The 17152-nt window shown below is 42.4% G+C and overlaps 3 protein-coding genes and 1 long non-coding RNA gene across 5 annotated transcripts; 1 reads left to right on the plus strand and 3 right to left on the minus strand.

Moving 5' to 3' along the window:
* The first annotated feature begins 362 nt into the window (after window positions 1–362).
* LOC116196505 lies at window positions 363–6667 on the plus strand. The gene is made up of 2 exons (XR_004154838.1): window positions 363–3902; window positions 4164–6667. It is a non-coding gene; the product is annotated as an uncharacterized LOC116196505 (long non-coding RNA).
* A 65-nt stretch (window positions 6668–6732) lies between these two features.
* LOC116196502 (late embryogenesis abundant protein D-34-like) lies at window positions 6733–8034 on the minus strand. The gene is made up of 3 exons (XM_031526248.1): window positions 7557–8034; window positions 7145–7435; window positions 6733–7056 (listed from the first exon to the last, which is right to left on the minus strand). Exons 1-3 carry the CDS (start codon window positions 7965–7967, stop codon window positions 6892–6894), a joined length of 867 nt encoding a protein of 288 aa, XP_031382108.1. The 5' UTR covers window positions 7968–8034; the 3' UTR covers window positions 6733–6891.
* A 2168-nt stretch (window positions 8035–10202) lies between these two features.
* On the minus strand, window positions 10203–12026 carry LOC116194813. Of its 2 annotated transcripts, none has more exons than XM_031523709.1 (4): window positions 11684–12026; window positions 11088–11495; window positions 10846–10914; window positions 10203–10699 (listed from the first exon to the last, which is right to left on the minus strand). In XM_031523709.1, the coding sequence occupies exons 1-4, from the start codon at window positions 11951–11953 to the stop codon at window positions 10406–10408; spliced, it is 1041 nt and encodes a 346-aa protein (XP_031379569.1). In that variant the 5' UTR covers window positions 11954–12026; the 3' UTR covers window positions 10203–10405. The 2 variants fall into 2 exon arrangements, with proteins under 2 accessions (XP_031379569.1, XP_031379568.1); XM_031523708.1 differs by having other exon boundaries at window positions 10846–10995; window positions 11684–12018.
* A 4039-nt stretch (window positions 12027–16065) lies between these two features.
* On the minus strand, window positions 16066–16851 carry LOC116194199. The gene has a single exon (XM_031522950.1). The coding sequence runs from the start codon at window positions 16749–16751 to the stop codon at window positions 16377–16379; it is 375 nt and encodes a 124-aa protein (XP_031378810.1). The 5' UTR covers window positions 16752–16851; the 3' UTR covers window positions 16066–16376.
* Between the last annotated feature and the right edge of the window lie 301 nt (window positions 16852–17152).

Raw genomic sequence — 17152 nt, forward strand, 5'->3', positions numbered from 1 at the left:
TTGCATTGTATCTTCATCTCCACTAAAAATATAAGGTTTCCTAATCATAAAATTTTATCAATTCGAAAGCCTTCAAACTCAAAATCTTTTTTTTAAAAAAAAAATTCGTCGAACCATCTGAAACAATTATATTCATTAGAATATATATTATCAGGATGAGTCACCGTACATATTTGTTGTCCTAGATGATGATCAACATCACTACACCGTACCATCTTCTCGACCAACAAAAATAAAAAGATAGAACAAAAATTATGATTGACAATATTCTAGCTTGGATAGACTAGCTAGTCAGTCTAGTAAGATGGTCATAATTAACCATGAAACATTCATTTCCATAAGACATGAAGGACATAGTTCAGACTCACCCCCTCGTACGGGATATTCCGACAACACAAAAGGAACAACTTCTTGCCAAACAAAAGTAAACCAGAATGAAAAGAGTGAAAAAGCTGGGTTTGAAGTGTGGTAGTTTTTTCTCTGCAGCAGTTAGGATAGTTGTTTTGCTTGTTGACGGTTATGTATGGACCTTGAACTGGAACCACCCGCTCTGCCAGGTGGTGACCGGCCTTTTGTTGCCTCTGATGACTCTTCTTCGATGGAGAAAGTGGACTCACTCTCTCCAGAGGATGCTCGTCGGACGAAGAAGCGCCCCAAGATGGATGGTTCTTCGGATCCCTTCTGAGGGAGAAGCACCGTTTGGGAAGACTGTGATTCACACCAAGGAGATTCCAAACCCTTCTCAGGGGGAGGGTCTATTGAGGCAATCAGATGGCACTAACGTGGGGTTGATGGGGGACCGGCTCCACCCAAACGGTCCTATAAGGACTCTGTGCTAGGGGTCGATGATGCTATAGAGGATGTCTTCCCCAATTCGAGTTGTTCACAGGAAAAGGAATTGAGGAGTTCGAGCCGAGCGATGAAGAGGATGATGCCGAGGATGATATGGTGGTTTGTCCTACCATTCCTTTCTCCAAGGAGCAACTCAAGCGGTTTCAGGCTCCATAATGGAGTTCCTTGATCATGAAGGTCCTTGGACGTCGATTTGGGCTACATGTATCTCGGGAAAAGGCTGGAATTCCTGTGAAGCCTAAGGGGACATGAAAGTGATACGTTTGGGACACGACTATTTCTTAGTCAAGTTTGGAAATCTTGATGATTTGCTCTGAATGAAGGCCCGTGGACTGTGCTTGGTCATTATTTATCGATGCGGGAATGGGTACCGGATTTCGATCCAATGGAAACTCTAATTGACAGGACTGTTTTAGGGCACGGATCCCATTTTTCTCCATGGAGTATTATAATGAGGAAGGGCTGTAAGAGGTTGGTAATCATCTTGGTAAAGCCCTTAAGATTGATTTCAATACTAAGGCATTTGAGAAGGACAATTTCGCATGTCTTTGTGTGGAAGTCAATTTGACTAGGCGACTTCGAGTGAAGTTTTATTTACGTGGTAAGCGTTACCGTGTGGAGTATGAAGGCATCCTTCTTGTCTGTTTCAAGTGTGGCCGATATGGTCATAAGCATGACCTTTGTCCCTTGAAGGAGCCTGGTGTGGAACAAATCTTCGGCTCTAAGGAAGTGCCATGGGAGAACCTTCATGCTCAAAATGTTGGACAAGTGGATCAAACCAAGCATTCTACTGTTGTTGAGGGCGTTGCTGTCTCTACGGGGTCTGCAACTAATCCTCCATTATCTGATCCTTGTGGTCCTTGGATGCTAGTGCAGAAACCGAGGAGGAGATCTACGAGTGGATCGGGTGGTGCAACTAGGAATAAGGGGAGTTGACGATGCTTCCAAAGGGACAGAAGTTTCAAGGGGATCACGCTTTGCCGTTTTGGGGGCGGATAGAGAGGATGTTGGGGAACTGCATAATGGTATGGTGACTCCTTCTGCACAAGCGGGAGTGGTGGGAAGTGGGAGTGATTTAGCTAAACAGGTTCAAGGCCGGCATCAAGCTAGTTGAGTCAAAAACCAGCCTGAGAGAGGCCCGACACAATCTGGTAAACAGAAGGTTACTCAAGCCCATTTTCATATCCCGAAGAAAGTGCATGGTCAGGGCTCACAGTCTCTCACGGAGACTCAGAAATTTCTACTACGCAGGAACCAAGTCGGTCTAGTCGGAGAGCAGAATAATGGGGCTGCATCTACACTAAATGGAGGACATAAGAAGGTGGCGATGGAAGAATCTTCTGCAGTTCCTCCAGGTGCAGCCGTGCACCTTATTTCCCACTCCAGTCACGGGTCCGATTCTAAGGAACCTTCAGGGGTGGGAAATATTCCCACTGCAGCTTGTGCCATGGAAACTGAGGCTCCGGGCCAAGTTGCTCTATGGGCCAAAGGTCTTGAACCTAAGTACCTGAAGCCACCCGATCCTGTTCTCCATATTCAGGAAACACTGGAAACTGGTTGCAGGGATGTGTCAATGTCTCAATCTAGTATTGAGGAGCAGGTACCGGACTCTCAATGTCCAGGGGTGACCAAATTCGGGTGAAAGTGTTCTTATACATCAGGATGTCCACTTGGGCGACATGAAGGATTAATGTAGTCTTTCTTTATATTATTTCTGTTATTATGCATGTTTTTAGCTGGAATTGTCGTGGCACGGGGGATAGGAGGTTTGTTCGTGATGCAAAGGAGTACATGCGCTCTGATAAACCGAATATTTTTGTTATTTTTGAATCGCATATTAGCAGTCTAATTGCAGACAGAGTTTGTTGTAGATTCAGGGGATTCTCGGTTATTAGAGAGGAAGCACATGGTTTCTCCAGTGGCATTTGGGTCTTCTGGAACTCGACACAGGTTCAAATCTCAATTGTTCATCGTCATGATCAAGCTATTCATTTGCACGTGGAGGGAAATCAGAAATATTGGTTACTTACTGCCATATACAGGTCATCCTGTGGAAGCCCGTAGGCGTGCTTTGTGGGATTTTCTGGTGGGGTGCGCCCAGCACATTTCGATGCCATGGCTCGTTATTGGAGATTTTAGTGAAATCTTGTAAGCTAATGAGAAACGTGGGGGAGCTCCTTTCAATCCAACTCCGACTTTCCAGTTCCGTGAGGTCCTCGAGGCAATGGACCTCGCTTCACATGGCAAGGACCAGCAACTCGGGGATATGAATAGGTGCTCAAGCGGCTTGATAGAGCTGTTTGCAATGCGGCTTGCCGCACTCTCTTCCCGGATGCAGCTTTACGAGTACTCCCAAGAGTGAAATCATCAGATCATCATCCGCTTCTGCTTGATACTAGGGGGTTTGGTGGTAAATGACCCTTTCGGTGTCTAGCGGCTTGGCATTCTCATCTGGATTTCCCGAATTTAGTGCAGTCGGTTTGGTCATTTTCGATGAACCTTTCAGCTAATTTAGCCTGCTTCTGTGAGAAGGTCCAAGTCTAGAATAAAGAAACTCTTGGTCACATCATTCGCTGAAAGTCGAGATTGATGGCGCATCTTGCAGGGGCTCAACGTGCTCTACAAATTCAACCGAATAGGTTTCTTATACAGTTGGAAGCTCAACTTCAAGCAGAACTGGAGGATACCTTAGCACAGGAAGAGATGCTCTGGTTTCAGAAATCTCGCTGCCAATGGGTCCATGACGGTGATCGGAATACAAAATATTTCCGCACGGAAGCCATTATAAATAGAAAACGAATCGAGATCTTAGAGCTAAAAAGAGGAGTCGGGAGCTTGGGTATCAGATCCAATACGTCTAAAGCAGATGGCACTCCAACATTTTAACCGATTATATACTGAGGAAGTGACGGAGAATGGCATTGAGTTGCCCAATGGTTTTCCGGAGGGTGTGGCATTGAGCACTGGATGGACAGGTTTCTCTTGAAGAAATTCTCAAAGCTCTCTTTGACATGAAGCCCTATAAGGCCCCCGGTCCGGATGGATTTCAGGTAGTGTTTTATCAACATAATTGGGAAGCAGTGGGTCTGTCGGTGTACTCCTTTATACGTGATATTTTTTAGGGCAAAGCGTCCATCTCTTTAGTTAATGATACACTTATTGTCCCATTAGCTTATGCAATGTGGCTTATAAGATCGTTACAAAGCTTATTGCAAATCGGCTTCAGGGGTTCATGGCTGACTTAGTTTCTCCAAATCAAGTAAGTTTTGTTCCAGGAAGGCCACATACAAGATAATATTGTTATTGTGCAGGAATTAGTGCATACTATGAGCCGTATCAAACAGGCAAGAAGTTTATGTTGATCAAAATTGATCTCGAGAAGGCCTATGACAGACTTTGATTGTCATTTATAGCAGAAACCTTGGAATTTGCAGGATTGCCTCCTAATTTAAGGAGAATTATTATGGAATGCATTACTACCACGACTATGAGGGTACTACGGAATGGTGATTCTACAGGGAGTTTCGACTGATCGCGGTATTCGACAGGGTTGTCCTCTTTCTCCTTATATCTTTGTGCTTTGTATGGAAGACTTGCCCATCTTATCAATGAGGTGGTCCATTACGGTCTATGGATTCCAATGAAGGTGGGACGTCATGGACCAGCCATATCGCATTTGATGTTTGCTGATGACTTGCTTCTTTTGGCGGAAGCTTCGGTGGACCAGATGATGAGAATTCAGGGTGCTCTACATTGTTTTTGTGAGGCATCGGGGCAGAAAGTCTGTCGTCCTAAATCTTTGGTTTTCTTTTCTAAATCTGTACCTCAGGAATACAGGGAGCAGATCTTGTAAGTGTGCGGTTTCACGGCTGCCACTTCAATTGGCCGGTACTTAGGTGTGGCTATCGTTCATGGGAGAGTTGGCAGGGAACATTTTCAGCATGTTCTAAACAGAGTTCGAGCACGACTCTCGCAATGGTCTGCTTCGACACTTTCCATAGCGGGTCGGGCAACATTGACTCAGTTGGTCTTACATGGTATTCCAATGTTGACGACGCACACCATGAAGTTGCCGGCTCGATATGCAGGGTTATAGACAGTTTGTGTCGCAATTTTATATGGGACATATAGCTGAATGCAGAAAGATCCACCTTGTTCGATGGGATGTCGTTACTCAACCTCACAATTGCAGTGGCTTGGGGCTTCGGAGAATTTAGGAGTTTAACGACTCGCAATTGCAGTGGCTTGGGGCTTCGGAGAATTGAGGAGTTTAACGAGGCATTACTTGCTAAGCTTGGATGGGGCTATCTTACACGCCCTAGTCACCTGTGGGTTCGAATACTTCGAAGTAAATATCGTCATCGTGAAGGAGAGGATTTCCAACTTCTGCTCTCTTCTTCTGATTCTTGGTTATGGAAGGGTATTTCCAGAGTTTGGAAACAGGGTCTCTCATGGTGCATCCTGGGCAGTTGGTCGTGGGGTTACGGTGCGTTTTGGGAGGACAACTGGGTTCCTGGGGGAGGAGCGTTATTACATCGACCTTTAGGGCCTGCTCATCCTCAGTTACGAAACAGAACAATGAATGAGTTTGTTCGTGTTGATGGGTCTTGCAGTTGGGACACTTTCAGTAACTTACTAGATAATTATACGTTGTTGCAGCTGGCTTCAATCCGTGCCCACAGCAAATTGCAGCGCCTGATCGCCTGTTTTGGTCAAGAGAAAATTCTGGACTCTTCTCTGCTAGATCAGCATATTTTCTGTTGTTGCAGGAGGGAGAACAGGTGACTAATCCTTTATGGAAGTATGTATGGAAATGGTCAGGTCCTCAAAGAATCCGACAATTTCTTTGGTTAGTCTTGCTAACAAATGAGTACTGTAGTCGAATTCATCTAGCTGGGACGGATGGGTGCTCTTTTTGTGCGGATCAGGTGGAAACTTCTTTACATGTTGTTCATGACTGTCTCTGGCAAGAGACATGTGGTCACGACTTGTTCCTCAGCATTTGCAACCTTGTTTCTTTTCACAAGACTTGGGGCTTTGGCTATATCCAATCTGCAAGAAGAATGAATACGGGGGAGGGATGTTCCTTGGCTAATGATTTTTGGTGTCAGTTGTTGGTTACTGTGGACTTGGCGAAATAGGCGGCTACTTGACCCAAATTTCGCTATGCCGGGCAGTACTACTGAGGTAGTTTTGAAGACTGCCAGCTCCTTCGCTAAAGCGAATGATGCCTCGATCACTTCCCCCCAAGAGGTGTCGGGAATGAAGGTGGATAAAATGGAAATGGCCACTGAATGGGTATGTCAAACTCAATACTGATGGTGCTTCTTCAGGTAACCTGGATTGTGCCGGCGCTGGTGGCTTATTGCGCCATAAATTTGGTCAGTGGTTATTCGGTTATGTTCGAAATATTGGCATAGCTTTCCGCTATAGTGGCTGAGCTCTTAGTGTTTATTGCGCCATAAAGATGGTCAGTGGTTATTCGGTTATGTTCGAAATATTGGCATAGCTTTCGCTATAGTGGCTGAGCGCTTAGTGTTCTCACGGGTTTGGAGTATGCTCCGGAGTATGGCTATTGGAATATTAAAGTAGAAGTAAATTCCGAAATAGTTTGTAAGCTTATTCTCAGTAGGGACCCAAGTGCCCCTCATCTATCTATGCTGGTGGATCTCATTCGAGACTTGTTCGATCGTGATTAGAATATTGTATTACATCATACCTATAGAAAAGTAACTCTTGTGCAAATTGAATAGTCAAAAGGGCTCTGCAGATGCCCTTCAATTTTCATTTCTTTTGGTATCCACCGTCTGCATTAGAACTATTGCTTTTCAGCGATATTGTTGGAGCTTCCATACCCGCTTTTGTTATTCGTAATTTTTCTTTTCTTTTGTAATGGGCTTAGGCCCTGTTTCACTATCGAAAAAAAGAAAAGTAAACCAGATAGTTTGTCAACATACACTAGACATACACATACTGCATGTACACGTACGCCATTCCCTACAATACATACAGACATACATACTAACGTACGCCATATAATTATAGTTTCAGATTCTCATTGATCCTTACAGCTGCCGCCACCGAAGCGGCGACACCACCCGGCTGGGCTTCCATCTTAGGGTTGTTCCACCGCTCGGCATTTTCGATCCCTAGAGCATCTTGTCGAGTTGCTACCCTGTCACCGCCCAACTTTTCACTCGCACCCTGTCGAAGTTTGATGTAGAGATAAACTATCTTATGCATCTAGTCACGGTACAAAGCTAGATCTAGGTATGATCGAAGGAGCTTTTACCAATAGAACTTGGGAGATCTTGATCTTGTCCTCTTTCCTCAGCGTTGTCTCATTAAAAGCGGCGGCAGACTGAGCAGCAGCAGCCAGGCCACCTGGGATCGTGTTGTTTCTTCCGGTAGCCATTTGCTCAGCCGCCAGAATGGCAGCAGCATCGCTCCGTTCCACCGGCTTGTCTCCAGCTGTTTGGCCTGCTGCCTCCAGTGCTTGGCCTATGGTTATGGCGCTCTGCTCGACTGACCCGCCACGATCACCTCCCTGCTCTGGCTGAGCTTGTACATACTGTCCGACCACCTAGGAAAAAGCAAATGGAGCAACACAGAACGAGAAATGACAAAATTGTAGGCCTCAGTAATCTTTGCTGCGTTTTACGTTCAAATATGAGGAGATATTTGAGAGAGATAGAGATACAAACTTGGCCACCAACTTGTTCCGTGACTATACGGCCGCTGGGAACCTTTGTCTCCGTGACGGTGACACCCTCCCTCCCTACTATGTCTGAGGCAGCCCCGTGGCCCACCAGGCCGGCCTTCTCATTCCAACCCGCTACTGAACTCATGACGGCAGCAATCCCACCAGCCGGAGTCTGCCCCAGAATAGTGTTCTCGGCCGACTGCATCATGGCTGCATCCCGGGCCGCCACGGGCCTTGATGCAAGGTCCCCTGACACGTCGAAGACATCACCATATTTGATGGCCGGGTCCTGACCGTGGCCTTGGTCACCCTCCTCCTCCTGCTGCTCCTGCGGCCTCATCTGCTGGTCCTGATCCTGGCCTTGGTCCCCAGCCTGCTGCTGTTGCGGCATCCTCGGCTGTTCATGGCTCATTTCTCCGGCAGCAAATTATATGACTGTGCTACGTAACGTGATTTCACTTGCTATGGAGGAGTGTATTCATGTTGTGCTGTGCGTATATAGAAGCGGGATGGCCCGGACACGTGGCGACCTGGTGACAGTCGGCAGGGTGAGTGTCGCACGTGGCAGGTGGGTTAATGAAGTGGCAGGTCGGGACTCGGGACAGCTCGGTGCTGTATTTATTTGCCGCTAGAGGACCTGCCACGTGGCAAGGGGCGGAACCTACGATCCCCCTCAAACTCATAGTTTCCTCCGTACTGTCGAGAACTTGCACGAAGCGAGAATTTCTGGATCACTGAGTGGTCATTCTCTAGTGGGGCACCGTGCAGTTTCCCAGCAACGTATGATCTGCCCGGCAGAAAGAGGAGCGGGAGATCGATGGGTCGGGGTCGGGGCGTGGCGTATGGGCGAACTAGTCTTTCTTTAACGAAAAAAAATAAAGTAATTTTTCTAATTTCACCGGAAAAAAAAGAGTTCATTTTCAATTTTGAATATGTCAAAATGTATGTATGATACATGCAAGTAAATTACTAATATTTTTTCAAGTAAATTACTTTATCTCAAATAATTTAATTGCTTTTACATAATTTACTTGAGTTATAAGTAATTTACTCGAAATTTTTTCAAGTAGATACTTATAAGTACCACATATGTATTTTAGGTGTATTATCATAGAATTATCAATTTTCCTAATGGTCCTAAATTAGATAAGGAGATTGGTACAGTCGTATCACTGGCTCCTTTAGCTGGGAGAAAGAGGTCCTAAAATAAAAAAGAAAAGTAGCACGCTGGCTCATGTTCTCAACTACTAATGAAGACGTTCTAAGTTCGATATTAAGTGAAACTAACCGTGACCCTTTATTAGTTACTAAGATTTTTATTTTGTAGTACTAGGCTTATGAGTCTCCCTTGTAATAAAAAACAAAAAAGATGTCCTAAAATCGATCATCATCAATTTCCTATGTCCTTTAATTTCATTTTCGATAATATATTCAATGTTTCCGCAATAACTAGCTCTAGATAATTTCTCAATTGTAACTCTGAATAGCATATAAAGGGAGCTTAGATCACGAAAAGGGTTTATATAGATGCACATGGTCTTCTTTGTAAATTAAGAATTTCCATATTCGATTTTTGACGGGGATTTTTTCCTATCCCTTTTATCTCTAATTTCACCTGTCAACAAATGCAATTATTTACATGTATGCTAAATGTGGGATCTTGGAAGAGGCAAGAATAGTTTTTGAGAAGATCTCAAATAAGAATGTGATATCTTGGACCAAGCATGATTACTGGCTTCGCTATGCATGGGGATGCCAATACAACCCTGAGGCTCTTCAGTCAAATGAAATAAAAAAACTTTCAATCGAATGAGATTACGTTCACCGGGGTTCTTTATATTTGTAGTCACGCAGTGTTGGTGAAGGAAGGTCGAAAATCTTTGACTCAATGATCAATGAGCAGAAGATCAGGCCTACGCACGAGCGTTATGGTTGTATGGTGGATCTGTTTGGGCGAGCTGGTCTCTTTAGAGAGGCTCTCGAGGTGATAGAGACTATGCTCGTGATGCCCAATGTGGTCATCTGGGGCTCCTTGATGTCTGCCTGTCAGGTCCATGGGGAGATGGAATTGGGAGAGTTTGCAGCCAAACAGGTTCTCCAGGCTCGACCCCAATCACAATGGGGCGCCATGCTCCTACCGAACATCAACATGGAAGAAAAGAGATGGCAAGACGTTGAAAGAATGAGGAACTTGATGAGAAAACGAAGGACTTGGAAGGAGAGAGGTTGTAGCAGGATTGAATAGGATGGCGAGATGCATGAATCTATAACATCAGAAGCACAAATCTACAGATCAGATTCGCGGGAAGTTAGAACAGGTGGTCGAGGAGCTGAAGCAGCTCGGGTACTGTCCAAGCGTAAATAGTGTTTTAAAGGAGGAAGAGAGAGAGAGAAGAGAAGGGGTTCTTTGGCACAGGAGAAGTTGGCTATTGCTTACGGCTTGCTGAAAGAAAAACACTGCTTCGTGCATTCACAATTAATTAATAGTCAGAGATCGAACTCGTTTTTACAGTTGTAAGGATGGTGCATGCTCTTGTACTGATTATTATGGTGATTGATTATTGTGCAAAATTTTCCACGAAAATTCATCAGCTACTTCGTTTGGCTTTATGATCTGATCTACGAAATATCAGGAAAGTTATTGCGATGTCTTTACATTATTACTGCAACTTGCTCGAAAATTAACATAACATACTCATTCACAGCTTCCATTTGCTATGCAAAAAAGGGGGCAAATCACATTTCTTGATTATACTGTTGTCCAACTGACAGACTACCAGAAGAGAATGGCTAGACAAACTTCTCACAAGAAATGAGAACTTCCACATTATCTTCGAGAAGATGAAGCCTTTAGGTTGGAACATCGGTGCCATCCTTTCTGAGCTTCCTGAGTTTGTTTCCCGAGACACCTGAAGCAGCAAGATACCAAAACTTCTTTTTGATTCTCTTTGCTAATCCTGAGATATGATACTTCAAGAGTTTCGATAGAGCTGAAAAAATTCCATGATTATCCAAGATCGAGCTCCTCCTATACTCAAGAATGACAGTATTTCGATCCAACTGCACGATGGAAGCACCCCATTTTCTCAGCACCCACAAACTGTTTGCTTTTCGAACTTTGTACCCTGTGTTTCCTCCTGACCACTGCAGGAAATAGATAAAGCACTCTTAAGAAGTTCGAATTGAAGTATTAACACTTCGACAACTGATTGAAGAACTACCTATAAAAAAAAAAAAGACAACTGATTGAACAACCAAAACACGTGTGATCCTGAAGTCTCAAAATATACCTCTGTAACTCTTCCTGTGACAACAGTGAACCACCGGGAAGAGAATCCTGAAGTGAGCAGACCAGCAGTCTGTAAAGGCCACCCCCATATGGTCACTTCCTCTAGATGGGATTTATACAAAGTACACCAAGAATTCACGAGCAGGCCATCCTAACAAAATGCATCATCACAATCAAATAAATTCTACCTTTCAACATTAAATTGATGACATTTCGGGAAAGACTGGGATAAGGGTAGCTCACCTGACTAATTTGCCAATTGGAGTTCGCATCACTGCAGTTTGAAACATTGTCTTCCACAAAAGCTTGCAATGCCCTCTGCACCAGCCTTAGCTTCACCTCTAGACCATCCTCAACTCGAGATTTCTCGCCAATATACCTCACTAGATCAGCGGACAGCTTGGGCCTGAAAGTGACTGAAACCCATCTCGAGATACCAAAATCCACGGCCAGAATCAGAATTAACCCAAAGATCCACCTCAAGACCTTACCCTCGAATCGCCAATCCCTCTTCACCTTCTTCTCCTTCATCTCACACAAGGGCACTTTTTCTGTTGACCTCAGTGCAGGAGACTCCAATTTCTGAGGATTCGTACGAGTGAACGATGTAGGGGTGGAGAGGATTGAAGGGTCAAACGACACCGGAGTGTTCTGGTTCAATTGTTGAGGCATAAATCAGAACATAAATTGAACATTGAAACAAGTATTTAATTGAGTAGTCCTCAACTGTGTAGTTATCCTAATATCAACTATCCTTTTGACTCAAAATGAAAAAGATCGATGATTCGACATGCAAATCCATGACACAACTGCTACGAGATTAGTTTGGTTTTAATTACCTTATGACCTCTGGGGCGGCAAGCAGAGAGCTTGGTGAGCGAGCTGGAGGGCATGAGATCGAGGGTCGCACTAATACTTGCAAGGCACATCTCGCAGCTGCAATTCGCATCCTTTCTGCAACCTGGGTAGTAGCAGCTGCTGTCTCGAGCCTCCTCGCTCGGCGGGCACTCCTTCATGGTAGCAGTAGGAGTCGGGCCTGATCTCGGTGGTGAAGACGAGGCCGAGGATGAAGATGCCGAGGCCGAGGCTGAAGGGACTGGTGTTCTCATGGCTCCGTCGAGGTTCTGATTCTTCTGATTCACAGAATGGAATATTGGTTTGTTTTTTTTTTCGGGGCATAGTAGAGAGAGAAGGAGACCGTTTTTTTTTTGAAAATTTGAATTTCAACGGTCGAATTAGAAGCGGTCAATCAAGTTTGACGGAAGTGACAGATAACGTTTCCGTTAAAATGGGAAAATATTAGTCCTCCCATAATAAGTTAAATAAATATTTTTTATAAGTTAAAATTCGATATTTAGTGAGATTATTCGTACCCATTTATTAGTTATTTAGAATTTATTATTCATTGTATTAGGTTTTCAGCCTCCTTAATATTGAAAAAATATTTTTAGTTAAGGTACCTGAGAAATACTTTTGTAAGTTAAAAAAATTAAAATTAATTTACCTGTGAAATATCTCCACAATTTGATCCATCTATCTATCTATCTATAATTCTATAATAAAATAAAACAAGTCGGTCGAAACCTAACCCACCACGTTCCCCTTACTTTCTCTTCCATTTCTTAATTTCTCTCCCAAATTTATTTTTATAATTTCAAAACTTTTCATATGCTTTTAAAATTTTCATTTATGTGCTATTATTATATTTTTCTCTTTTTATATACTGCAAGTAAAGTCCACTCGCTAACAATATAATTTAGCCATTCCATTACGCCTCATGATTTGAGGAGTTCTAACGTCAATTTTCCAAGTTTTATTATATATAAAATTGTATAAATACGTTTATGTATACATTTATGAATCATATCTGGTATTTGATCTATATGGATCACACTTTACATCGAAATTAGCTCCACGACTAATCACTTCAATAAAATAAGTAAACATATCTTTTTTAAATTGTAATATAAAACTCTAAAAATTGGATCAAATTTGTCATTCCGAATTATTCAAAAACTTTTTCTGATCCGTGGCATCCTCCCTGGTATTTACCTAGTTAATGTAATAAATCACACACACCCAAAGAGTATATTATGTTTGTGGTCCAAAAAAAAAGAGTATATTATTGTGAACAAAAATGTTAAACATCCTAAAAAATATACTTGAAATCATCTTGATATTATTCACCTAGAAAAAAATCCTCCTAATACTCACATTTAATAAAACACCATTAAAAATTGACGTAATTATAATTCATATCATATCATAGCGAAAGATAACAATATTATTTAGGGTAAAATGTGGGGATCATCCATGAGATTTGTGGCATTACGCTTCATTTGTTGGCAAAATATGCATATAACTCCATTTGACTTTTTTTAACCAAACAAAGAGTAAACGCCCTTAGCTTTATCATTTTTCTTTTTTTTCTTTTTCATTTAATATTTTATGTTCTTCTTTTTCTTTTTCATTGATGTAGCTTCATTCAAGAGGGAGAAATCACACTGTTTCTCTCTGAAGGAACAAACGCACCAACGAACACCACTGCCTCCCTCCTTCAGGAATTGCGATCAGAATAGGGTCAAGAGAAGATCATAATTACTGCATCAGGTAAGTGTTATTTTCGTCAAGCAAATTCGTAAAGTTGTCCGTCTTCACTCTCATTCATATTTATATGAGCTTCTTGAAATTTTCACGACCGTTTCGGAGCAATCGGCTGACTTCTTGATGAGAATGAAAAGGAGAATATAATGCATTAACACATATCGCTTACGCAGAATCAAGAGATTTTAAATTTGATTTTTTTACGGCGGATCTTTGACACCCTTTTTTATATCCATTAGAATAATTGATTTCTTTCATAGCAGAAAAATACGAGCCTATACTCTTCTTTTTCTTCTCACTTTTAATAGTGAAAAATAATAATAATAATAATAATAATAATAAAGAAATATTTCCCAAAAGCAAAGAATTATATTTTAGGGGGCTTTGGTAATTTACTCTATGATATTGGTTTGTCACTGTTTGGATTTTATTCTAAAATCCTCGTACTTCAAAAGAAAAAAAAATGCCCCCTTTTGGGACCAATGTCTTTCTTCATCACACCGATTATTCTCTCCCAAAAGGTCTTTCAAATTAAAGTATCAGTCTTATGCTAATGCCTCTATAATTAAATCCAGCACGCTGGACGAACGCTCCGCAGCAAAAGGAGGTTTCGACGAGAAAAAAAATTGGATGCTTTGTCTAGTAATGCAATCAAAGCCGGGAATCGATTCGCTCAAACTTCTTCGGCAAGTTTGGCATACAGTAAGCTCTCTTAAACTGATTTTGTCATGTCGGACAGAAACCTATATATTGTTACTTGACATTATTGTTCGCAAGTACATAGACGCATTTATGCAAGTCGCCAGCTTGTGCGTCATTTTCTTAACACTTGACATAAAACCATTGCTGATTCTTTCGACGTACAGTATCCCTATATGCGGAATCACTTACAGCCGTTAACTGTCAAATCAACGTTGATAATGCAGCTGAACCTGAAACCGTGGATTTCCTATGTGACCGAGAGTCCGAGGGAAGGTCGAGCTTCTCACGGACGATGAGTGCAAGGCCTCTTCAGTAATCAACTCCTGTTGGATGCAGAATCCTATTCGATACGCCGAGGCGCATTATTGGCGTTGACGGTTGCACCCAAACAAGGCACTGCCAACTCTGTCATCTCAATAGAAATTGCCCCCTCAATCACATGGCACCACTATATTCTAATTGTTCTTCCTTTCCAAGACCAATTCCTTGATGGCTGATGCTTACTGCTCAAAAGAAATTCACCAGGGCTTTATGTTGCATCCTGTTTCGCACTTCCAGCCTCAAACGATTCCATTTGTTCACACACATGATCATCGTAAGATCGATTCGCAGTTTCATCAAATCTTGGGTAACCGGAAATCCTTTACCCCGTCATGGTCAACCAGTTGACCAATCTTTTTGCGTCTCTGATCTTACGTAGAAGTCAGTTGTACTTTCTATAACAATACTCAACACACCGATCTCTCATCGTACCGAATTATGCCAAAGAGTGTTTAGAAAATCTTGTGACGACTGAATGTCATCCGCGTCTTGATGAATTATGAAAGCCCCTAAGGCACTAACCAATAAAGACCATCACATGCCCAAAATATGTACTGTTTTAAATGATTGTGCCCCTAGCTAAATGATTACAAGTCGACCCCCGCAATTATTAAGGCCCAAGATTGATGATCACCTTAACCTTACGCTTTTGTCAAATAAGACGACTTTGGTTGTAGTGGAAAGACTCATCAATTTGGTTTCAATCATTGGAGCCCCATGTCATGATTCCCAATTAAAGCTCATCTCTAGGTGGAGTAGATATTTGACCTGTAAGTCTATATATGAAAATGAATGAATGAAGAAATCCTGCACTTATGTTCTTGATTTTCTACCGCTTCATCTTAAAAAATAAAAAGAACTAAAGAAAAGTGAGATGCATGCAACTCTCCCACCTCACCAATTGGTCTAGTCCTTCCTTGATGTACCAATGGCATTATGCGGCATCGATTTTCTCTTTTTCAGATTATAAGAGAAACCTATGCGTTAGTAAAGAGATATGAAAAGTTGAATAAAGGAGTATAATAAAGCTCGTTAATTGAAAAATATTGTTTAAAAAGAAAAAAAAGGCGATCTATTTTCTCAGCTAAAGGGAGAAAAGGAAGAAATGAACTGTTAATTGAAAGAAAATGCCATTTGGAGTGGGACACAGAGAAGGCTGAAAGCTTCACAAAAGGTAAGGTCCATGCAAGGCTTCTTAAAACAGCAACATCAGCATAAAAGAAAGCTTTACAAAAGTACATGATTTGGCTATCTAAGTTATATCATTTCCATAGCAGGTGAAAGATCGACAGGAAGGAGAACTAAGAGGAATGGTATAGCCGGTAAATTGCGTTTTATGTGAGCAAGGTTTATCTGCATTATAAGAATGTAAAAGTCATTGGAAGCATTTCGTGATAAAATAACAAAAAAATAAAATTGATGTAGCGAAAATTAGTTTATACCAATAAAGACTGTTATATTTTGTGTCCTCATTGAAATGAAAAATTTTGGAAGAAAGAAATGGAAATTTGTCTGAAAATCCCAAACTTGTAAGCCATAAGAGATCAGAGAGAGCGAGAGAGAGAGAAACAAAGTAGGTGAAGAAGCAAAGATGTAGAATTGGGAAGAAAGATTTAAAGCAAAGCCTTATGAAATTCCTTTTGCAGCATCCATTGATTGTTTGAACTTAACATTCCCTCTGTACAAGAAAAAACCCAAACCAAACTCTTCCTCAATCCATCCCATTAGAGGCTACACAAATTAGCATCTTCGATCAGTACCCTCGCAAAAAGAAAGATCTCGACTAGATCCCCAGTTTCATTATTCACAACCATCGGTCGCCATTGTCGGATTAGCATGTCCCGGTATCCTGCCAGTCCACTGGCATAAGGTCTGGACGAGACGTAGATAACTCGGTGACGGGGTTCAGTAGAGTGAAAGGGAAGATGCGTTGCCCACTTGGGACGAGCTGGAGGACCTAGAGTACTTCTTTGAGGTCGGGGACGAGGAGGAAGAGGAGGATAGATCGCCGGATCGCCTCCGGAGCATCTGCCTCATGCCGTCGGCAACCCGGAAAGCAGGGTTTGACTTGTACTTCCTGCAGAAGGACATATGAGCCTTGACAGCCTCTTCGACTGACCCAAATGGCTTCTTCCCGCTGCTGACTTCATCCCTGACAGCCTCTGAGCAGAGCCCACAGAGCCATTTGCCATCAAACTTGGCCTTCACCTCACTAATGTAGTCTTGGGTGCACTCTTCCTTCAGCCCGCAGCACTCACACTTCACCAATTCAATCTCCATATCACTCTTCCTCTATCAGTCCCTTCTCTTTCTCTGTCTTTTTTGGGAGGATGGGATGTGAAGTTTGGAGATGACTTAATTTGTAAGAGTGGGTTAACTTGTGGGGCGGGCTTTTATAGTTGGACTTGGTAGGGGGAGAGGGCAATTATGGAGATATAAAGTAAGGGAGGAGTGGCTTTGTTTGCTTCTGCCCTTTCTTTTCTTCCCAAATAACCCACTCTAGCTAGTCTTGTGGTCCTTCACATGAGATTGTCTTGATTCGTAATAGACCAAGCAATATTGTTGGTTCTATCATTCATGGGAACATGTTGGTTCATGGTTGGAAAACTGCTGGAGAGAGAGGATGAGAGACAAATAATCAATTACAGGTTTTTAGTCGGAATCAGTAATTTCATTTTCTC

Source organism: Punica granatum, chromosome 2 (genome assembly GCF_007655135.1).
Source record: "Punica granatum isolate Tunisia-2019 chromosome 2, ASM765513v2, whole genome shotgun sequence".
Taxonomy (NCBI): domain Eukaryota; kingdom Viridiplantae; phylum Streptophyta; class Magnoliopsida; order Myrtales; family Lythraceae; genus Punica; species Punica granatum.